This window comes from Moschus berezovskii, chromosome 3 (assembly GCF_049115385.1).
Source record: "Moschus berezovskii isolate FMDL1 chromosome 3, NW_MosBer_1.0, whole genome shotgun sequence".
NCBI lineage: Eukaryota > Metazoa > Chordata > Mammalia > Artiodactyla > Moschidae > Moschus > Moschus berezovskii.
Window position 1 is genome coordinate 113,443,303 of NC_142462.1, and position 24,993 is coordinate 113,468,295.

The 24,993-nt window shown below is 39.4% G+C and overlaps 1 protein-coding gene across 1 annotated transcript in view; it reads right to left on the bottom strand.

Annotated features, from left to right (window-relative positions):
* The window catches only part of KDM7A (lysine demethylase 7A), a 77,038-nt gene that overhangs the window by 18,320 nt on the left and 33,725 nt on the right, over window positions 1-24,993 (bottom strand). Inside the window, exons 2-10 of the mRNA XM_055421362.2 lie at window positions 24,039-24,124; window positions 17,913-18,030; window positions 13,558-13,718; window positions 11,582-11,723; window positions 11,106-11,292; window positions 9,964-10,126; window positions 4,954-5,041; window positions 3,632-3,738; window positions 2,304-2,395 (exon numbers count right to left, since the gene is read on the bottom strand). Coding sequence (XP_055277337.2) covers window positions 2,304-2,395; window positions 3,632-3,738; window positions 4,954-5,041; window positions 9,964-10,126; window positions 11,106-11,292; window positions 11,582-11,723; window positions 13,558-13,718; window positions 17,913-18,030; window positions 24,039-24,124 — 1,144 coding nt within the window. The remainder of the gene's footprint in view (window positions 1-2,303; window positions 2,396-3,631; window positions 3,739-4,953; window positions 5,042-9,963; window positions 10,127-11,105; window positions 11,293-11,581; window positions 11,724-13,557; window positions 13,719-17,912; window positions 18,031-24,038; window positions 24,125-24,993) is intronic.

Sequence of the window (24,993 nt, forward strand, 5' to 3'; positions counted from 1 at the left end):
CTGACTCATAAATCATTTCAACAACACTGGACAGAGGTTCTACTAGGACTCTCATTGTACAGTCGAGGGAATAGAAGCACAGGTTCGCGCATTATTAGCAGCACGGCTAAGACTTGAATCCTAGCCTCTGACTCTGGAGTCCACACCCTGAACCACTAGGCTAATAAGCTGCCTCTCAATTTAGAGCAAGGTTAACAATTAACTACAAACATCACGCCTTTAAAAGTGTACTTTAGATGTAATGAATTAACAGTATCTATTATTGATGAATTTTCTTGTTGTTCAGTTGCTCAGTCGTGTCCGACTCTTTTCAACCCCATGAACTGCAGCATGCCAGGCTCCTCTGTCCTCACTGTGCATCAAAATCACCCACAAGTTTGTTAAAGACAGAGGTTCATATCCTACTACAGATCTAGGATACCAAAACCTCTAGGGAAAAAAAGTTATTTCTAAAAATCTCTAAAGGCAATTTTGATAAACACACAAGCTTGAGAACAACTTGTCTAAAGCTTTCAGAAGGAAAGGAATTACAGTTTTTGCAAGATACCCTTTGTTTTTATCCTGTTATATACCATATACTTTTGTAATCCATTTTTACCTTTACTTGTCAATTAGATGATGACGTTTTTGACACTCATTTTATTTTCCTATATGCTTCCACAGTGCCCCTGCTCTAATGGGTATACACCAATGATTAAAAAAAAAAAATGAAAGGAAGCATAAAATTATTGGGAGGGTAATCTATTACCCTCAGAGGGTAAAGAAACTGCAGGCAATGCAGGAGACCCAGGTTCGATCCCTGGATGGGGAAGATCTCCCAGAGAAGGGAATGGCAACCTACTCTAGTATGGCTGCCTGGACAATCTCATGGACAGAGGAACCTGGCAGGCTACAGTCCATGGGGTCACAGAGTCGGACTCAACTAACACTTTCCCAGTATCTTTTAGGTGGCTCAGTGGTAAAGAATCCGCCAGTCAATGCAAATAATGCAGGTTTAATCCCTGGGTCGGGAAGATCCCCTGGAGTAGGAAATGGCAACCCAGTTCAGTATTCTTGCCTGGAATATTCCATGGACAAAGGAGCCTGGTGGGCTACAATCCATGGGGTCACAAAGAGTCAGACACAACTGAGCGACTGAGCACAAGCACACAGAAAGTATCTTTTAAGAACAGGATTTTTACTTTAAGTGGACATTTGAGAAATTAGTATGGAAATGTATTTTCATCAGATAAAATATTTATCACTCATTAAAGCATTGTGTGTAAAGTTCCAGGAAGGAAATAAAGATGAGAAAGTCCCTGTTCTTTAGGAGCTCATAAATGTAGACAATAGGAAATGGACACATTACTTTATGGACATTACTTTTAAGTCCACTGGCACAAGAGATATGCTATGGACGTATAAGGAAAGGACCTATGAATTCCAAATGGAGAAATCCAAGATGACCTCTTAGAGGTGGCAGGATTCGCATGCAAACTAAACCACAGTGCAGGGAAAATGGAAAGCTCCTGCTTGAAGCCTGACCTCTCTTTTCCTTTGTTCTTACATAAGACCAGCAGAGGGATAACAGCATAGGCTTTGCAAACACAGGGACCGAGCTTTCGTCTTAGCTCCACCAGTTGTCTTGGGCAAATACCTAAACTCTGAACCTCAACTTCTCCATATTTAAAATGGGGACAACAACAGCACCCCAAACTCATTTAGTTGCTCTGAAGAGTAAATGAGTTAGTAAACGCATTTATGGATATAAAGACTAAACACAGTGGTGAGCACACTATGTGAGCACAAAGTTATATATTATTATTCTATATCTACATGTTAATTTCTTAGTCAATATCCCAGATAGGCTCAAATTTACTTTCTTTTCTTCATTCTCAACAATATAAACAAAAACCAGCACATCTGTATGTGCTAATAAAACACAGGTTGCACTTCTCAGTTAAAGCGTTACTCCTATTCCTTCTACCACTCCCGCTCATTGACAAAACAGCATAAGGTCTCTGTTTTCCTGGCCTTGCCATATAGAAATTAACAGTTTCCCGGTGGCTCAGATGGTAAAGAATCTGCCTGCAGCGCAGGAGACCCAGGTTCAGTCCCTGGGTTGGGAAGATCCCCTGGAGAAGGGAATGGCTACCCACTCCAGTATTCTTGGCTGGAGGATTCCATGACCGAGGAGCCTGGAGGGGCTGCAGTCCATGGCGTTGCAAAGAGTCGTGGACACGACTGAGAGACTAACAATTTCACATTTTTCACTTTCCTGACCTTGCCATATAAAAATTATTTCACCAAAGACAACTACTTACTTCTTTTTTCATCCATAATTTTAAAGCAGTATGCAGCGCCTTCACTCCCTGGACTAGGTAAGTCTGAGGCTGGAAACCATCTTCTCTCAGTTCTGTGGGAACGAAGTTAAGGGGGAAAGGAGTTAGGTTCTGTGGCAAAGTGATTAACTTTAGGTTTTGAGTAACCACCAAATATCAAACAAGCTACTAGAGAGGGAAAAAAGTGAAATAGAAACAATCAATTGACAAGATGAGAAAGAAAAAGAAACAGAACTGCACTAAATACCATGACCTCCGTCTCACACAGCAGCTCCCCTCTCAGGACACCCGCCTCCACACAGGGCCACAAGGTGTGAGCCAGGGTTCTTACTACGTGTTCCTTCCAAAGAAAGCGAGCCCCTCACCCCTTTTAAGAAGAGAAACCATGAATGAGTTCTATCATTTAATCCTGTGCATGCCATCCTGGGAAAAGAGTCATCGATTTGCTTCTTTTCACTGTACCTTCTTGTGCAACTTTTAAATGAGAAAACCCCCAATGTTTAGAATAGACTCTGCTGTTTAATCTGTTTATATCTCTTCTTCTGGAAGTTAATTATAATAGTAGCACTATTTGAAAACTGACTAGAAATGTAAGACAACACAAAAACTAGATCAACTGTATTCTCATGGGCACAAGTGTAAAGCAAAAATAGATAAAAGTTAGAAGTGACACTGAGTCTCCAACCTGACTGCTCAAAAATCATTAAACCAATAATAAAACACTAACATCTGAAAAGCCACATAAAAATGTAGCTTTCATGTTTAAAGGGATATTCCCCCACCTACCCACCACCCAAAACCATTTTTCTTCAGCCACAGATGCACAGCCTGACACTAGCTGGTTTGCGCTAACAAGTGCCTTATACTGGCCACATAATGGTCATAAGAGTAACAGCACAGGCACCACCTGATTCTCTGAGGACAAGAGAATTATTCCCTCAAGTTTTTTTAAAGCAAATGCTTGGGGACAAATATTAAGTAACAGTCACTTGGCTTCAACTGTGTTTTTTTGCTAGGGAGGCACTTTTACATGGCTGATAATCTGTGCAGGTGACTAGAGTCCCAGGGGAAAGGAACACTTTTCAGTATTACCTGTGTGGTTCCAATGCAGCAGTTCATGTATTTTTACAACTGTGGGCTAGAGATCTCCTAATGTTAAAAGGTTCTGAATAGGGGGAAATCATGCATTTAAAAAACAAAATAGGGACAATAGCCATTCTATTTTTAAACGGACCTCTCTTATCAGTGACTTTAAGTGAATTTACAAATATCATGCATCACATGAAACAACAAAATGTTCAGATTATTACCTTTTAAGGTTTCCAGCAAGTTTTTGGCTACAAACCAACATATGGCTTCAAAGAAAGGGAATTTGAAAAGATCTGGTGTTTTAAGTCTTTTTTCCATCTCATAACACCTAAATAAATAAAAGTTGAAGAAATTCAATATTAGCGTTTCCAAAGTTAAATGGAAGCAACAAACTGAACTGAAATAAGGCAGCCCATGACACTGCAGACCAATGGGGTCCTGCACACTGCTCAACACCACACACGTGGGTAGGACTGAGTCGTGATCTGACTGGGGTCTGCCCTCATCAGATCTGACAGTATACTGAAGAATTTACACTGGGCTTCAAAAAGATCACCCCTAGGGATCTGTAGCCTAGTTTTAACAGAAGGAATTTTACAAGGGTTCCACTGTAACAAATACAACGTGTTTAGAAACCAGCTCCCTGTATTGGACAGCACTCCAACATCCACTCGCGGAGTTTTCTTTAGGTCCCACTAAGCATTCCAGCTCAGGACCACACTTGGGAGGGGTCAAGGTGAGAAGGCAGAAACCATAGGGTGAGTTTTCTGCAAGAGTCCTTGCAGCATTCCATACAGCCAGGAGCCGTCTTTCCCCAGGAGCAGCTCAGATATAAACAAGATTCACTTAGCAAGTGTGGGAGTTTGGCTTAAAGCTTCCTGCCCCTTAAGAGCCAGAATCTCTTATAATAACTCCACTGATGCATGGCTTCCAGGGTTCCCCATGGACATGCCAAATTACAAGTCAGGAAAGTCAAAAGACATGGCTCCCTACTGGGTATTTCCAGTTCTCCCAGTTCTTGTGCAGTTTATCAATGAGGAATCATCTTACCATAAGCAATGTTGCCTAATAACATTTCCTCTTATTAGGCTACCAGGGGAAGTTTTTGCCCAAAAGTCAGATTGTCATGCAGAAGGGGAAATAGTTGGTAATCCTTCACCACCGCAAAAGTAAAACAGGTGTTTCCTAACTTCAAATTGTTCTGTCCCAGCCCCATATGTTATACCTGAGTCTGACCTGATTTAGTTCAATTCTCTCACTGTAAAAAGAGCCAAAGGAAAGCCTATCCATCTCCATAAAATTCTGAAATGTGGGAGATATTTAGTCTCAACTTGAATAAATGATTTTTTTTTGTTTTAGATTCATCAAGGTGTCCTCCTGTCAAAATTTTAAGACAATGTTTTTGTTAAAAGTTTCTAATAATTTCTCAGGGCCTATCTCCATGAGATCACAATCAAATATGTTGATGAAATTATTTATTTTTAACTTTTAAGTCCTATTCAAGAAAGGATGAAAAGATCCTTCAAGTGCTGATAACACAAACCTGAGCTGCATGCCAATGTTAAGGTTGTGCAGAAAGTTCCCCCCAAAAGCCATACAGTCCTGAGAAGTGAGCACAGCATGAATCCACCCTGAAACGGTTAAAAGGACATGTCAGTGGCTTTTCAATATTTAAACGACACAAATGTGATATCTACAAAAAATCAGTTTACCTCATACTTCATATCTTCCCATACTTCAGTGCTAGAGAAGCTAATGTCTATTATGATCTAAAGATGCAATGATTCAAGTATTTATTAAATGCCTATTCTATGCCAGCCTCTGTGCTGTGTTTCAGATTAATGCATTGACCCAATTAGACAAAATTATGGTACAGGACAGAAGAAGGTTTTGGTAGTTGTTACTGTTTTCATTTTTTAGTTTAAAAACACATCTAATTTTATGTTAAAAGATTTTACTCTGAAGACAAGTCAAATCTGGTTAGAGTGAGGCAAGCACGTTTTCATTAAATGAACAATTGGAACTGGCTGAGCCCCTGGCCTTACGAGTGTCATCCTGAAATGAGTGTCCTTAGGGACCATCTCACACGCTAGTAAAGTCATGCTCAAAATTCTCCAAGCCAGGCTTCAGCAGTATATAAACCGTGAACTCCCAGATGTTCAAGCAGGTTTTAGAAAAGGCAGAGGCACCAGAGATCAAATTGCCAACATCCGCTGGATCATGGAGAAAGCAAGAGAGTTTCAGAAAAACATCTATTTCTGCTTTGTTGACTATGCCAAAGCCTTTGACTGTGTGGATCACAATAAACTGTGGAACATTCTGAAAGAGATGGGAATCCCAGACCACCTGACCTGCCTCTTGAGAAACCTGTATGCAGGTCAGGAAGCAACTGTTAGAACTGGACATGGAACAACAGACTGGTTCCAAATAGGAAAAGGTGTACGTCAAGGTTGTATATTGTCACCTTGCTTATTTAACTTATATGCAGAGTACATCATGAGGAACACTGGGCTGGAAGAAGCACAAGCTGGAATCAAGATTGCCGGGAGAAATATCAATAACCTCAGATATGCAGATGACACTACCCTTATGGCAGAAAGTGAAGAGGAACTCAAAAGCCTCTTGATGAAAGTGAAAGAGGAGAGTGAAAAGGTTGGCTTGAAGCTCAACATTCAGAAAACAAAGATCATGGCATCTGGTCCCATCACTTCATGGGAAATAGATGGAAAAACAGTGGAAACAGTGTCAGACTTTATTTTTTTGGGCTCCAAAATCACTACAGATGCTGATTGCAGCCATGAAATTAAAAGACGCTTGCTCCTTGGAAGGAAAGTTATGACCAACCTTGATAGTATATTAAAAAGCAGAGACATTACTTTGCCAACCAAGGTCCGTCTAGTCAAGGCAATGGTTTTTCCCGTGGTCATGTATGGATGTGAGAGTTGGACTGTGAAGAAGGCTGACCGCCGAAGAATCGATGCTTTTGAACTGTGGTGTTGGAGAAGACTCTTGAGAGTCCCTTATACTGCAAGGAGATCCAACCAGTCCATTCTGGAGGAGATCAATCCTGGATGTTCATTGGAGAGACTGATACTAAAGCTGAAACTGCAATACTTTGGCCACCTCATGCGACGAGTTGACTCACTGGAAAAGACTCTGATGCTGGGAAAGGTTGGGGGCGGGAGGAGAAGGGGACGACGGAGAATGAGATGGCTGGATGGCATCACGGACTCTGTGGACATGAGTTTGAGTGAACTCCGGGAGTTGGTGATGGACAGGGAGGCCTGGCGTGCTGTGATTCATGGGGTCGCGGAGAGTCGGACACGACTGAGCGACTGAACTGAACTGAACTGAGGGACCAAGCAGAGGAGGATCGGTGGGACTCCACCCAGGACCTGCCTCTAAGAAAGAAAAGGGAGATTCCCCCACATTTCATTAGGCAGGGTTATGGCCCTACAAATATAAATGTTGGCCATCAGAATGATATCTTCCCATAAAGCCAACGTGTTTCCAAAGCGAGCCTCATATCTAAGAGATGATGTCTAATTTTTGAAAGAAAGGTCTTGTAGACCAAACATAAAGACGTTATACAAATGTAAATAAATATATTCACACACATTTGCATGCAAAAATTGACTGTTAAAATAGACGGATTCCATTTTCTTTATACTTTTCATAATTTGATTGGTCATTGTTCCGTGATACAGTGTCTAAAAAAGGCCAAGAAGACTGGATTTCAAGTGGCGGCCATCTGTGTGCTCAAAGGCACAAAGTCTTGAGCTTGACCCTGAAACCACAAATTTGAAGTTTGTGTTGGCTTCAAATTCTGTAGATCAGTGGTTCTCAGTGGAGGAAGCGCTGCCAGTAGAGCGTGGTTTGGAGAGTTTGGGGCGGGGTGGGCGGGGCTGTCACAAGGATCTGGAAGCACCACTTGCGAGCGGGAGCCAGGGTGCAACAGGCAGGACAGGGCCGCACAGCGAGAAACTGCATTAGCATTAGTCCTGCATTAGCCAGGACTTTCAAATATCTGCTGGGCATTTGGATGATTACAGCATCTGTCACTGACTGAGCCCAGAAATGACGGCTCCATTAATATGAAACAGAGCATCTTTTGCAAGGTTTTGGCACGATTTTCTAGGAACACAACTAGGTAGCCTGTACACTGAAGAAAACTTATCAGTTGCCAAATACCTTGGGGGAAAAAAAAACCCCACACTATCTATAGCAGTGGTTCTTCAAATGTGGTCCTCAGACCAGCAGCGCCAGCCTCAGCTGTGAACTTATTAGAAATGTGAATTTTCAGGCCCACCCCAGAGCTGCTAAATCAGAACCACTGGGTTAATGTCCAGTGCTCTGTGTTTTGGGCTTCCCAGGTGGCACTAGTGGTAAAGAACCCACCTCCCAATGAAGGAGATGCAAGAGATGTGGGTTTGATCTCAGGGGTGGGACGATCCCCTGAAGGAGGGCCTGGCAACCCACTCCAGTATTCTTGCCTGGAGAATCCCATGGTCAAAGGAGCCCATTGGGCTCCAGTCCACACGGTCGCAAAGAGTTGGACAGGACTGAGCACGCACACATGCTCTGTGTTTTAATAAACCCTCCAGGTGACTCTGAGGGTCCGTGTAGTTTGAGAACCATTAATCCACACCAACGCTATAGACTCTGAGCTACCCGTCACACACCTGTACTGCTTAGCTGGCCTGTGCATCACCCTGCCTTCCAATGCTGCTGTGCCTGAGCAGGGACATTGCAAAATAGTATTTTACTATAAATTACTCCTAATTTCTTTATAATTTAATTAGGTTATTACATCAATTGGGGAGAGGGAATTATTGGCGTTGGAGGTTATACTGATGATAAATTTGAATTTAAGATTTTAAAACAGATACAACAAAATATTTATTACAAAAGGGAGCTTTGGGGGTCTTTAAGGGAGGGGTTTGGCCCATTCACAGTGAAAATACTGAAAGGTATCTAGATTTTGTAAATTCTGGTAGTTCTAGGCATTTACTCATTCATTTATTCAACACATACTTATTATAAACTCCAGAGCCAAAATAAGAAAGCAGGGCCTGTAACAGATTCTTGCAAACTCTGCAGCCATTAAGGTCACACAAATCAGAAGAACACAACTCTCAGAACCACTGGCCAGGAGAATCCATACCCTGGATTCGGTCACCTCTCAAAATGATATACCTGATGCCTATGCCTGAGGCTATAACTAAGGCTGATACTCAATCCCTTCCTAGGCTCCCTCAGAACATACTCATTTGCCTCCTAATTATCCCAGGACAGCAGCCCAGATTCCTACAGCAGACTTGGCTTTCAACATCAGCATAGAGCTGACCAGTTAAAAACTGAAGAATTTCATCAAAATTTTAAAATTTTGTGCAAAGGACATTATCAAGAAAGTGAAAGACAACCCACAGAATGAGAGAAAACACTGCAAATCATATATCTGAAAAGGGTCTATTCAGAATATATAAAGAATTCTTACTACTCAACAATAAAAAGACAGCCTAACTTAAAGATGAGCAAAGGATTTAACAGACATTTCTCCAAAGAAGACATACAAACAGCCAGTATGAAAAATGCTTAGCATCATTACTCATTAAGGAAACACAAACTAAAACCACAATGAGATACTAGTACTTCATACCTACTAGAATGTCAAAAATAAAGATAAGCACAGTGTTGGTGAAGATGTGGAGAAACTGAAATAACTGTACATTGTTGGCAGGAATGTAAAATGGTGCAGCCGTTAGGAAAACAGATTGGCAGTTCCTCAAAGAGTTAAACATCATTAAACCACATGACCCAGCAATTCCACTACTAGGTAAAAACCCAAGGGAAATGAAAACAAACCTCCACACAAAAACTATCACACAAACGTTCAAAGCAGCACTATTCATAACAGCCAAAAAGTGGAACCAACCCAAATGTCCATCAACTGATGAGGGGATAAACGAAATGTGATACATCCACGCAATGGAATATTATTTGGCCATAAAAAGCAATCAAACAATGATAAGAGATACAACATGGTAAGTCTAGTAAACACGATGCTAACTAAAAGAAGCTGGATACAAAAGGTCACCTATTATATATGAAATGTCCAAAACAGGCAAATCCAGAGACAAAATCAGAGGTTACTAGGGGCTGAGAGGAGGGGAAATGGGGAGTGACTGCTAACTGGTACAGGGTTTCTTTTTGAGGTGATGAAATGTTCTGGAATTAGATAGGGAGAGGGTTGCACAGTTCTGTTAATCTATTATAAACCACTGAATTGTACACTTTTAAAGGGTGTGTATTAAGGTATGTGAATTTTTCAAAATAAAAATGAAGGCAAATGATATAAAACACAATGCCAAAACAAGCCGAACCACAAGAGAAACCCTGTAAGGGACAAAGATGTGAAAAGTTCAACATAAGAATCATCTCTCAGGCTATGCAAAGCTACTTTCCAAACATGTTAAACTCAGAGAGGTTCCAATCAAAAGCTGACTGTGATGAGCAATCGCTATGGGGAGCGGGGATGGGATTAAAACCTTACCTGTAGGAACAAATAAGGTATGTCCCTGCTTTACCACACATTTGTAGCATTTATCCACCTGATCTCCAAAGAACACTTCACTCTGGGTCACAGACGAACTCCAAGATTCATAGAGGGCCAAATTGTCATCTGTTGGCTTTATCAAATAAAAGACCTTCTCGCCCTAGGAGGAAGTAATCACACTATTTTTGAAAAAGGAAATGCCATTCTCAGGGTGGCCTATATTGATGCAATTTCCCAATACAATGTTCTAAATTAAATTAGATAATTATCAGATTTCTTAGGCTCAGAAAGACCTATTTCACATGCCTGATCAATAGCTACTGCCTTTAATAAGCATCTTCACAGGTACTAACGCTCCCCCTCCCAATATGACAAGGGGTCAGTAAAGTTGTGATGGAGAAACAGTTACAGGAGAGGAGGGTAAAGAATCACAAGCATCCTACTGATCTCATGTTCAAGGTATAGAAGTAAATACATGTTAACAGGCCCCAGGTTACAGAGAGTCATCTCTGCAAACTCTGCCCTTTCTCCTAAGACCTGTAACACTACAGCTGTTTTTAAAGACTTATGAACAGACTCTTTTTAGTGAACTGACCCTCTGCTTTCCCATGAAGCAAAGGAAGAGGAGCTCGAGGCACAGCATCAAACAGAGTCCAGAGCGTTGCTGATGCACAGGCACGTGGTTTAGACGAAGATCTGGTTCTAGAGCAACACAGTCCAAAAGAACTTTCTGTGACGATGGAAATGTTTCCTATCTGTGCTACCCGATACAGTAGATGTAAAGCCCTAAGTGGCTACTGAGCACTTGAAATGTGGTTAGTACAAATGACGAACTGAATTTTACATTATGTTTCATTATTTAAATTTAGCCCCATGTGCTGAATGGCTACTATATGGAAAAGCACAGTTCTAGATAAAGCAAGGTGAATATATGCTCTCAAGGAGAATTCGTAATTTTATGGGCATTCCTGACTTATCCAACTAGCTGTCTTCAGCCTGACCTTAAGATCAGAAGCAATTATTACTATAATTTTGCTCCTTCTCAGGTATCTGGTTCACGGACTGACTGGTAATTGACTAGAGGAAAGAAGACTATATGTTTTTGTGGTTAAGTGAACAAAGAAATACACCAAGCTTACCCAGAGGACATGGTACCAAACTGAAGTCCCACCAAAATCAATGTGGAAATCTGTGTAGCTGTCTTGAACTCCCATTAAGCAGTATTTCTGAACAAATGGCTTGGGAAAGACTGAATCATCTGGCCAATAATTTTCCACCCAGGAAAGTTTTCTGGCTATATCAGGAACCTCCACCAATTCAGACATCCTTTAAAAAAAAAAACAGAAACACACAAACACACACACCCACATCATGCAAATTAAAACTTCTTAAAACTGCATCTCCCATCTCAACCCCAACCAAGAATTTAACTGGAACTCAAGGCTAACAAGAATACTTAAAGTTTGAGCATGCCAAAGCAAAATGTACAACAACATAGCTGTATCTCTGGACCACTTTAGGAGTCACAATTATGTTTTTACTACAATAAATTCATCATTTAACTACATTTAGCTAACACTCACAAGGCTAAATCAAAACACCCAGAACTACTCACTTTGTATCTGAAAATTCAAGGCTGATCACATTTAACACTTTTGGTCTGTTGGGATTCGTGAAGTATTTCACATAATTGTGAAGTGTCATTTTGCTGTCTGCCTGCCTTGCCACATCAATGACATCTATCACTTTGTCACCACCTGCAGAGAAAAATTATAGCCTTATTATTGTGCTTAAGAGTTTCATCAATAGATGCCCTAAACAAAAATATTTTAAAGACCGTATTTACTGCACATGATAATTAAGCCATCTGTAAGAACTACATAGCCTAGACAAAGACTCTTCCTATATCCTTACTTTTTAAGTCCAACTGGAACTTCTGAACAAAGGAACAATTTTTGAAAGAATAAAGCAATTAAGACAGAGCTGCATAATTAACACTGAGTGTAAAAATTTATGTGTTTACAAAGCTTTCCATACAACAATGATTTCTTGTGCAGCTTATGACAAAAATGCATATTACATTGGTAGGTAAAAACTGTGCCACGTGTTCTGGCTGTTAATTCAATAATTATAACTAATAATTCTACACAAAATGTGGACACAGACTTTTCCCTTTTACTTCTTTAACACTTAAGATTCTCGGTCCATCATTTTGAGAAACCAATCAGCCATTGGGGAATTAGTGAACAAATAAACCGGGAGAAACAATCTCCGCTTGCTGGCAGTGTCTTCTCTCCTAATACTCTGCTTCAAGAAAAAAATGAAGCAAAAATCAGTTTACATTATTGTCTGTGAAATGGGTTTGAATTGGGATTAATTTACAATTTTCCTATAAAACCATGAGGTATTGCATGCAACACATTGAATCACCCTAAAAACCAGTTAGTTTTACAATGTCTCACAGGATGAGGTGAAATTCAAAATACGGCAATATTAAATCTGAAACAAGAAACAAATAAGTGCCAGTTTCTTACCTGAATGTAACTTTAAACAGCTAAGAAAGTCAAATAGACTATATTATATTTAGGAGGCAAAACAATTCTGTTAACTGAAGCATTCTGCAGTATTAAAAAAGTTAGCTATCAAGTAGTGTGAACATTTTTACCTACACTTTTATTACACCAGCCATTTATTTTACAATGTTATCTATACAAACAGGTTTACGTGAAACCTCAGCCTCATCTTCTAATTTATCAAATAGTTCAAAACTAAGCTGAATGTGAAGTCAGACAATTTAACTGGATTTCCTCAGTGAAACAACTGGCAGTGTCAACCAATGGATCAATAAAGGGACAAATTCTCAGATTATTTCAGGCTCAGAAGATAACATACTCAGAAGATAACATAAAGAATAGACAGTTTGAGTCAAGACAGACTTGAGATGTAATCCTCAAATAATCTTTATCTACTTTGCTGACAAGGAATGAGATCTACATGGAGTCAGCTTTCTCTCTCAATACCCTTACGAGAATGAAAGAAGTCACTGAAAATGTCAACAACAATGTAACAGATAAAGGGTCTTCTACCTTGTTTCTTGTATCTTTCTGGGACTCAATATAAAACATTAAGTTCAGACATCATTAAATGGCAGTATCATCAAGTCATTAAAGTAAAACTAGGTTTGAAAATAAGCTTCTCTTTTCTAGGCAGCAGGAGGTTACTAAAGCAGGATCCAGAAATCTTGCACCTGAAAGCTGCTATCAAGGTCTAGAACTCACCCAGTTTCCCAAAGACTTCTTTTTCATATCTATAGCTACCCCTCTGTAATAATTTTTCCTAGCAAGCATCAGGAAATTTGATGGCAAAAAACAAATAAAGCAACAGGATGAGGCTGTACAGAATGCTTCCTTCTGTCTTTCTGAAAGTAGGTCTGCTGAGAAAAAAGTTTTCAACATACATGACATTGCATTTCACTTTTCCTGACCTAGAAACTGAACTAAACATCTCTTCATTCAATTTTTAGTATTTTAGGATAATATCAACTTTATTTTACCGTGTTTTCCCAAGCAATTAAAGGAATCAAGTTCGTACCTACATAACGTTCCACATCCGTAACAGAAAAAGTTGGTGGAGGGAGCCTGAGTCCTAGATCATCTAATTTGGGGACCATTATAGGGACTTCAAATCCGTGTTTCTCCAGGTATCTTTGTGTCAGCTGGCTGCCATGCATCTTTACAATGATTTCATCGGCACTAAAGAAAACATAAGAGTAAATGTCATCTTTGCTGATAAGTTCAGCTAAAAAAAAATCTGGTAATGGATTAATTCATATGCTCTATTATTACCTGTATCAGTGGTTCTCAACCTATCTCATACCTAATTTTCCTTTTTATAACTAATGTTTTATAAAGCTCCTTTTAGTATCCTACATACAATTGGAAAAATATATGTGAATTATATAATATAAAATGCCTTAACTTTAATAAGAGAAAAAACAAATTATAGCAAAATACGGATTTCAACATGTAAATATTCAGGTAAACAACACTAGAAAAGATAACTGAATAACAGTTCAGTTCAGTCACTCAGGCATGTCCTACTCTTTGCTACCCCACGGACTGCAGCATGCCAGGCTTCCCTAATAGAATAACAGAATAACGGGATGCCTACGATTAGTCGCAATGAATGGCTGGATTTAAAAGAAATAACAAGATTAGAAGTAACTCATCACATGCTGCATAGAAAACCAGAAGAGCAAAAGGGAGGGGGTACAATACAATAAGAACTGGTTAGGATAAGTAAAAACAGATCATATTTTATCTGGCTATAAAATTCTACACAAATATTTATTAGACATCATAAAGTCTCCCGGGACACAGAACAATTCATGTTTTCCTGCAGACTGGAGGATGACTAGCATCCATAGTCCCTACTCACTGAGACAACGTCCAAATGCCCCAGTTGAGAATTCCTGATTTAAAAGATCATTATCCTCAGTATTTAATAAGTTTTAATACGTTAGTCACCTTAAACCACTAAAAATGGGTTGCTGAACTTCTGGCTGCATTCTTTAATGACTAACCTGTTCTAGGCATTACACTCAAGTGTGGTTTGTCTGTCCCTTTCACTGTCCCCTAAGTTTAGTTCAGTTCAGTCACTCAGTTGTGTCCGACTCTTTGCTACTCCATGAACTGCAGCATGCCAGGCTTCCCTGTCCATCACCAACTCCTGGCGCTTGCTCAAACTCATGTCCATTGAGTCAGTGATGCGATCCAACCATCTCATCCTCTGTCGTCCCCTTCTCTTCCTGCCTTCAGTCTTTCCCAGCATCAGGGTCTTTTCCAATGAGTCAGTTCTTCACATCAGGTGTCCAAAGTATTGGAGCTTCAGCTTCAACATCAATCCTTCCAATGAATATTCAGGATTAATCTCCTTTAGGATTAACTGATTTGATCTCCAGGCTGTTCAAGGGACTCTCAAGGGTCTTCTCCAACACCACAGTTCAAAAGCATCAATTCTTTGGCACTCAAACCTTCTTTATGGTCCAGCTCTCACATCCATTCATGACTACTGGAAAAACCATAGCTTTGACTAGATGGACCTCTGCTGGCAAAGTAATGTCTCCGCTTTTTAATATGCTGTCTAGGTTGGTCATGGTTTTTCTTCCAAGGAGCAAGCATCTTTTAATTTCATGGCTGTGTCACCATCTGCAGTGATTTTGCAGCCCAAGATAAAAAAGTCTCTCACTGTTTCCATTGTTTCCCCATCTGTGCCATGAAGTGATGGGACTGGATGCCATGATCTTAAGTTTTTTTAATGCTGAGTTTTAAGTCAGCTTTTTCTCTCCTCTTTCACTTTCATCAAGAGGCTCTTTAGTTCCTCTTCGTTTTCTGCCATAATGGTGCTGTCATCTGCATATGTGAAGTTATTGATAATTTCTCCTGGCAATCTTGATTCCAGCTTGTGCTTCATCCAGCCCAGCATTTCGCATGATGTACTCTTCACTGAAGTTAAATAAGCAGGGTGACAACAGTCTGCCTTGGCGCACTCCTTTCCCAATTTGGGACCAGTCCGTTTTTCCATGTCTGGTTCTAACTGTTGCTTCTTGACCTGCACACAGATTTCTCAGGAGGCAGGTAAGGTGGTCTGGTATTCCTATCTCTTTAAGAATTTTCCAGTTTGTTGACTGTTCCCTAACCATAAATCAGAGATCTCTAAAAACAGAGATAGTCTCAATTTTATATTCCAAATGCTCACAGAATTGCAGCTGCAATTGATAGTTAAGGCCAACATTTACATCATAGGTTAAACACAACAGCTTCCTTTTTTACAATCAGATCTTAGCTGTCTTGATGTCATCTGTAGCCTAGCTGTCAAGGAGATAACAGAAGAAACTAGGTCTCTGAATTACTGAGCTTAGATCATCCCAGCATCTCAGTAACAGCAGGTCAGTTTAAGGCCTTAAAAAAATCCAGACAGACTTTTCTTGGACAGTCATGTAAGTAGAAGGCTTAGAGCTTCTTTACCTGACTCACTCACCTTTTATTTTCCCCATAAATATTCCCAAGTGTTCCTTCTTCCCCAGCCTCTGAGAATTTAACAATTCCTTAAATTCCAATCTAAGGGAAAATCTTAAATCTCTTGTACTCCTTCATCTTAAATGTTTGGTGTTTTACTCCTCCAAAGTGATCAAAAATATACAGGTTCAAGTACTTAAAAATATAGGTACATCATTACTTACAAGAGAGAAAAAACTGGACACTACACCATAGTGGGGTGGTTAAGTAAACTATGGTACATGTATATGGTACAGACACACACACACACACACACTATTGCACACTACATAGCAGTTAAAGAGTGAGATAAATTTGTGTATATATATGGAAGGGTATCTATTAAATATAACAGTAAAAAAAATCAAGTTGCACAACATATGTGTAACAGCCCCATTTTATCTTTTAAAATTAGAAGTGTATATACATCACATATCTGTACACATAATTGTTTTTAAAAATTATCATCTACATAAAAAAAGGATCTGAAAAAACTAAGTCTTAAAATAAGGGTAGAGAAGATAACCCATTCACTTTATTTTACACATTTCTATGCTAATCCCATTGAATATGTGTGATTTGGCTAATTATTGTCACTCTGCCTGTGGAGGTTTATGGAGTTAAACAAAATAAAACCAAGACCTTTAATTAATGATAAGTACAGTGTGGACATTTGTGACCATCTCTGTAATCTGTATTTAACTCGTCTGTGTTTAACACTTTGGCAGAGAAACCACAGGAATCACTGGGCCAGGATTTTTGACACTACTCTTTGGGTTACAAACCTATTTAAAAAAATGAAAGCTATGCCCTCTCTCCCTGAAAAATTCACATTCACACATCAACAACAAATAGTTTATACCGTTTTAGGGAACTCACAAGCCTCTCTGAAGCCAGCCGAGAGACACTGGCTGAAAACTTGGGCTCCAAATCAATCAATGAAAACAGACATTTCTCTAATGACTTTGATACCGATAAAAGAGAATATTTGAGAACAATGCCTTTAATATCGCAAAAAGCACATGGAAAGCACTGTTTCATATTTTTTTCTCTCTCTGTTACCTGTGGGAGCCAACAGAAGCCGTTTATCATTTATGCTTCTGTTTAAGGGAGGGGAATGGCTAGGAATCCTCAAGATTACAAAGAAAGAGCAAGAGTTTTACACTTACAGGATCTGAAATAATTCCATAATAGGCTGCAGGTGATATTGTGATTGAAATTTAAATTGTACTTCCCCTTTTTAACAAGCCTGGATGTGATCCCATGTAAAAAGCCTATTAAGCATTATCACTTTAAATAGATGTCAGGCAGTGAGTAGGAAATGATCTAAATTAGTATGGTTAAATGCTGCATAATGCTTTTGACGCTCTTCTCTTGAGCCCCATAACTCAAATACATTATCTTTAAAAAATAAAAATTTAAAAAAAAAACCTAGTCGTGCTGCCACCAGAGGCTGAGTAATGGCTGTGAGGACTTCTGGCAGAAGTAGGGTGGAGACAGATCGGAAAACAACATAAGGGAAAAACAGAGCATGAAAATAAGAGTAGGTGAGGTAAAGAAGAAAGAGAAGCAGCAGGTGTACAACATAAGGAACCAAGCATGGGGCTAAGTGCCTCAGATCAGTGTGCTTCAAACTTCTCAGATTGAGACCTACAGTTAAGGAACACAGATTTATACAGTAATCCAGTACACAGACATATAACAAAACTTCCACGAAGCTATGCTTATTTACTCCTATTACTTGCAATGCACCAAAATTTTCTCTTCTATTTTCGAACAGTAAAATTTGGTTGAGAACAGTAATGGCTTGCAACCTGAAGCTTGAAAACGCTTCTTTAGATAATGTCACCTTATTAGGAAACATTCTTAAGTGTTCTTTGGTTTCCATACCTTGGGAAGACTCGAGAACGTAGTTCCTTCACAAAAGTTCTAGTTCCAGCCTGCACTGGTTTGGAACCATCATCAATTTCTGTGTAGTCATGCCTGTGCCAGTTCCTCCTCTTTTTCACTGGATTTTGAGAAGATTAAAAGAAGAAAACATCTCTGTAACTGGTGGTACCACATGCTTTCTATCATTGTAGTCTACATAATCAGAAACAATTGTGAAGTACAATAATACTCACATTTTCAAATGTATTTCTAAGGCTGAAGAAGTAAAATTTACTTTATGCAATGCTGCAACTGTAGGCAGTTAATTGTGGGGTTTTAAAAATCCTTCTACTACTACTATTATTATTATTTTGGCCACACCTCACAGTATGCAGGATATTAATTCCCCGACCAGGATTCAAACCCACACCGCCTGCAATGGAACCTCGGAATCTTAGCCAGTGGACCACCAAGGAAGTCCCTTAAATCTTTCTACTTCAAAAATTATTTTAAAATTAAATCAAGGAATTCAAATTAGTAGATTGAGCCTTTTATAATACCCATATTTATACATACTATAAACCTCACTACTATTTAAAATCTTGACTGTCACTAGAACAGTAGGTCATAACATGATTTTTATAGATCATCCAAATCAGTCTCTCAAGACAGGGCCTTTGATCTCATGTCAGAAATCTATTTTAACAGCACAGTCACTTCTCTTTTATGTCAAGATTTATTCCCAAAATAAGCATGGTGACACTGACACAGGAACAGCATCATAATACAAGGAGGACAAGTGAGAGGACAGAATAAATACCAGAGGGTTCACTCTAACGCTCAGATCCTGTGAGTCTACAGCTCTGGGGGGCTTGAGTAGGCACAGCAACCAAAATCAGGACACTTGGCTTTGACTCCTAGTTTAGTCACAACTTATTCTGCACATGTGTGTGCATGCTCTGTTACTTAGTTGTGTCTGATTCTTTTGCAACCCCATGAACTGCAGCCCACTAGGCTCCTCTGTCCATGGAACATCCCAGGCAAGAACACTGGAGTGGGATGCCTTATCCTCTGCTAGGGCATCTTCCCGACTCAGGGACTGAACCTGCATCCCCTGCACTGGCAGGCAGATTCTTCACCACTAGTGCCACCTGGGAAGCCCCAACTTACTCTGCAACATGTCTGGGTGCAGTGTCCTCGATGTCGAAATGAAGGGGAAATGTTCTATTTTCCAGACTGTGCTGCAGAACCCTTAATAAAAGGGAAGATGGAGAGGAGACTGAGGTAGGAGCTCTGGACCTCATTCATTCCTCCTTTCATCAGGGTGGAACCACCTGCACATCTTTTGTGTGGCATCGAGGTAAGACTTCAGTTTTACAACTTTTTTTTTTTATTTGAAAATCACTTTTAAGCCTAAAACTTCCGTAATTGTGGGAAATGTATGTGAGTGAGTGAAAGTTGTTCAGTTATGTCTGACTCTTTTGAGAGCCCATGGTCTCTACAGTCCATGGAATTCTCCAGGTCAGAATACTGGAGTGGGTAGCCATTTCCTTCTCCAGGGGATCTTCCCAATCCAGGGATTAAACCCAGGTCTCCCTCATTGCAGGCAGATTCTTTACCATCTGAGCCACCAGCAGGGAAGCCTGGGAGATGTCTGTAATTTACTTAGATGGAATAAAAAAAATAAGATGGGCAGCATACAGTGGGATAGTTAATGGACAGATATGAGATAAACAAGTAACGTGAAATGTTGATAGTGGAATCTAGATGGTGGGTTTAGAGGTAATACTCTTTCAACTTTTCCTGGATATTTGAACATTTTCATAATAAAACCTTGACAGGGGTGACAACTCTATGAGTCTATAAGTTATTTCAAACCCTTCACCTTACAAAGATCTTAATAATAAAATACTGCTGGATCCTCATACGGATAAGGACAAGCCACACTTAAATAATCAATAGGGGTAGAAATCAGGTTCCTTCATATCTGTCTCAAACAAGATTCCCAAGAAATTGATGGCAGTCAGATCCTCAAATGGAAGAGAGTAAATCCCATATTTTTAAAAAACCTCATGGAAAAAAACTGATAATCATTAAGCAACCTTCCTAGAAAATACCATTAAAGGCATCCTTCGTGTGTGTGTGTGTGTAAATCACTTCTAGGGAATTCCCTGGCAATCCAGTGGTTAGGAGTCTGTGCTTTCACTGCTGTGGGCCCTAATTCGGTCCCTGGTTGGGGAACTAAGATCCTGCAAGCCTTGCTACACAGTCAAAAAACAAAACAAACAAAATACAAAAAAAAATCAAAGGCACATGATTCAAAGGTATTTCATTCAAGGCTTTTTGCTTACATATACACAGATACATAACCCCATTTTATTTTCAGCTGGGACCATAATGTTTATGCTTATCATTACTATCATGGGCATTTTCTCCTTATTAAATGTTCAAAAACAATTTAAAGGCAGCCTAGAATTTTAAGATGTAAATGAAGATGCATCTTTAAACAAAGATGAAATTAATATTTATATACATAAATCTGTTTCTGGCTACATACTACATTTTTCTAGAGGCATCTAGAAAAATGGCAGGTAACCCAGTCTCACCAATATATATAAGCAACCTGGCCAACAGAGAGAAAGAGGGAAGAAGGGAAAAAAGAAAAAGAACAAACTGCCCATTTGAAAGTTAATAATGATGTTACATTGTTTTAATTTTCATTTTGGCATAACAGATTAAAATTAAAACAGGCTGGGACTGGACAGCTATGGGGTCAAACTCCAGCTCTGCCAAAGAGCTACATCAAAGACCTAATAGTATCATTTTTCTCACATCAAGGTGCTACAAGTATCAAAGGAGATAACATAAATCTATTAACAGTACTTCTCAGCACAGTATCTGGGGCAACCAATAAGCTGCCAATTACTTTTCTCTCCTTTCAAATGTGGTGACTTGCAGGATGTTAACAGAAGGCTACAATGTCCTGTTGGACCAACATTCTCAACACATCAAATCAGACACTGCAATAGCTGACTGAATTTCTTAAAGGAAGGAGGCCAGCGAAATATTTTAACAGTGGTCACAGGGAAAGGAGAGAAAATTTGGATTGCGTGTGCCTGAGGAGCACTGAGAATATGCGTCTAAGTATTGGGCTGGGTTTTTTGAGACTGGGCCTCGAACAGAGTTCTTAATTCCCATTAAGAAGGTAAAGTCTAAATTCACCATATTAATGAATATTTTACTGTCTAAATGGAATCTGTGGTAAGGATTCCTGGGACACTCTGAAAGAAACAGGAAATCTTTGGTAGCAAATAAGAGAGGCGTAAGAGCAGAGAGAAAATGTCCAAAAGGGATTACCCAAGCTAGGTGTGAGGGTGAGGGGTGGGGCAATGGAACCTTAAAACGGGATAAAGCAGATTGCTGGATCTGCGGCATTTTCCTTATGGCTACTTAGAGTTGGACTTTTTGCCCAGAAGACAGTCCATGCCTGATCTCATGTTATTCAAGGATGAGAAGAATATGAAGGGGCAGGTAATAGTCAATGAGCTCCCCTCTGAAGCATTGTTATTCAAAGTGTAGCTTCATGATCCATTATGGATTGTGAAATCAATTTAGTGAGCATGACAAGCTTTTAAAAAAATTAAATCACATAGGAAAAAAGAAAATAAGAGTGCATTACATGGAGCAGTGTTTTAAATACATTATTCTGATTCACAGTAACCCATATAACATTTCATAGAAATTAAATTCAAATTATTTCATTTGGGGGTTATTTATTTAAATTCTAAATTGAAACTTACATTTCAGTTGTTTCTCTTCTTGATATAACAAGCCAGTATTATTTATTTCCTCCAAGAATTACCCTGGGTCAATAATTACTTCAAGTTATATACTACATACTTCAGCGCTACACAAAATATGAAACTTTATAAACATTTATGGGACTTCCCTGGTGGACCAGTGGTTAAGAATCTGCCTTCCATTACTGGGAATATGGGTGTGATCCCTGGTTGGGGAATCAAGATCCTACATGTGTGGGGCAACCAAGCCCACGTGCCACAACTAGAGAGCCTGCGCTGCAATTGCTGAGCCTACGTGCCACAAAGAGAGCATGCAGGCTGCAGCTAAGACCCGATGCAGCCAAATAGATAAGTAAATACCTTTTTTAAATTTGTGACAATAAATTAGTCAATTATACATGTAACAATTCAACCAATTTGCTAACCTCAAATTTTATCCTGCAGAACAAAAAGGATAATCTGTATTTTACAAAAACAAATTTCAATACATTTATATAGCTTAAATTGCTAAATCTCTTAGAAACTAGGTAAAGTATTAATATTTCTAACAAAACAGATAAGCAGTCAGTTGCTACTAAGTTGCTTTTGAAAAATCACTTGCCCATAACCAGAGAATACAATTTCTATTTTTAAAAAGTACTATAGAAAAACTGAATTCATAAAAAGAGATTGTCTATGTTACCCACATCTGACCCAACTGTGTACAAGGTATGTTCAGGAAAAGTTAGTTCTAAAATGATTAAGTCTACCGTTTTCCCCCTTTAGTTTCACGAAGACAAAAATGCTAGTATGCAGTCTAAATTTTTAAGGGAAGAAACAGTTACAATATATCCCAAAGCCTTTTTAAAATCGCTTCTCTACTCTCACATTTGTACGATAACTAACATTCCAGTATATTCTGAAGCATTTGTAAGAGGGCAACCCACTCCAGTGTTCTTGCCTGGAGAATCCCAGGGACCCGGGAGCCTGGTGGGCTTCCATCTATGGGGTCACACAGAGTCGGACACGACTGAAGTGACTTAGTAGTAGTAGTAGTAACCAAGGGGACAACAGAGGATGAGCTGTTTGGAAGGCATCATCGACTCAATGGACATGAGTTTGAGCAAGCTCCAGAAGATAGTGAAGGACAGGGAAGCCTGCCATGCAACAGTGCATGGGGTCGCAAAGCGTCAGACACGACTAAGCTACTGAACAACAACCATCTCCTTCCCTATGTGTTGCTGGTGCACTCTGGAAGACGTGTGAGCTTCCCCGCCCATGCCCTCAAGGACAGTGTGGGCAGAGATTTGGTCTGGCCTCTGTCCTTGGGACAGGACAGGGACTGTGGGAAGGTTGCTTCCATCACAGAGGATAGCTGGACAGGACTCTAGGCCATACTCAACAGCAGAACCTAATTCAGACAACAGAAGCAATACTTTAGCATGTCAGTGCCCCAATTTTTTCCTCCAAGTGTACTGCACGTGTGCATTAAAGTCTTATCCTATACACTGTCCCAAATAGTACTGATTTTTTCTTCTTCTTTCAGTTTTATTGGGATATAACTGACATACAGCAATGAATAAGTTTAAGTTATACCACATAATGGTCTGACTTACATACATCATTTCATGATGATTACAGTAAGTTTAATGACTATCCATCATCTCATGTAGACACAAAGTGAACAAAATAGAAAAAAAATTTTTTTCCTGTAATGAGAACGCTTAGGATCCACTTTCTTAACAACTTTCACAAAGAACATACAGCAGTGCTGAATAATATTTACATGTTGTGCAGCCCTAGTACTTATTTATCTTATAGCTGGCAGTTTGTACTTTTTGATCACCTTCATCCAATCCTGCCCCCCACTCCCCACCCCTGCCTCTGGTAACCACAAATCTGTTCTCTTTTTTTATGAGCCTTTGTCTTTGAAACATAAATGGTCAACAACACTGCGTTAGTTTCTAGTTCACAACATACCGATTCAGTATTTCTATACATTTCAGAATGATCACCACAGGAAGTCTAGTTACAATCCTTTTTAAAAAAACATTGAGAGATAAAAACAGCTAGAATCAGAAAAAGTTTACTTTATTTCACTTCTCAAGTTGAAAGCTTTGAAAAATATGTATTTTGAGTGTGAAGCTTTCCACTGGCAATTAAGAACAACAGTGTTTTTTTCACTTAATAGTTTGACTTGTTAAAATAAGTTAATAATTCAAACAAAAACTGTACTCTCAATATCTTCAGAAAAATCTTTCTTATAGTTCTTGGTGGATATAATATAACTAGTCAGAGTATCATTAAGTATTGTCATGTATATATTAAGTTCTAAACTCCAATTCTGATTTAAGCTTCTAGTACTTACTCAAGGAGGAACCATGTAGAAGTGCACAGTTGGGACAGTGATACAGGTCAATGTCAATGGCATGATGTTCTTCTACTCCAACACAGCTAAGGTAAAGAAATATAAGGCCAACATGTAAATAAGGTAAGAATCTTAACTATAACAGATTGGTTAGAATTTAGCTAAGAAATGCACAACAATCTCACCAACACATTTTGAAGAGTATAGAAATACATGTAAGAATAAATTTTAATCTCTTCTCTGAATACTGGAGAAATGGCAACCTACTCCAGTACTCTTGCCTGGAAAATCCCATGGATGAAGGAGGGTGGTAGGCTAGAATCCATGGGGTTGCAATGAGTCGGACACGACCGAGCGACTTCTCTTCACTTCACTTCTGCATACTGGAGTGGGTAGCCTTTCCCTTCTCCAGGGGATCTTCCCAACCCAGGGATCAAACCCAGGTCTCCCGCAGTGCAGGCGGATTCTTAACCAGCTGAGCCACCAGGGAAACCCAAGAATATTGGAGTGGGTAGCCGATCCCTTCTCCGGTGGATCTTCCCCACCCAGGAATTGAACTGGGGTCTCCTGCATTGCAGGCAGATTCTTTGCCAACTGAGCTACCAGGGAAGCCCCCTTTCTCTGCATATTTGCTGAATAACTGTGGGGGAGAATATACCCAAATATACCACTATTTGGGTATATTTGAGAATATACCCAAATTCACTATTAGCAGCAGTAGAGACATCAGAAGTATAACATATTTATAACATAACAAATATATTTTATTTTACAAATATGTATTTTATTTATAATGTTATAAATAATTATAACATAAACTGTAAGACCCTAAACCACTATGTAAATGTTACTTGCTATGGACTCAATGTGTTTGTGTCCTTCCAAAATTCACATGCTGAAGCTGGAAACCCCGGTGTGACTATGTTTGGAGATAGGGCCTCTAAGGAAGTAATAA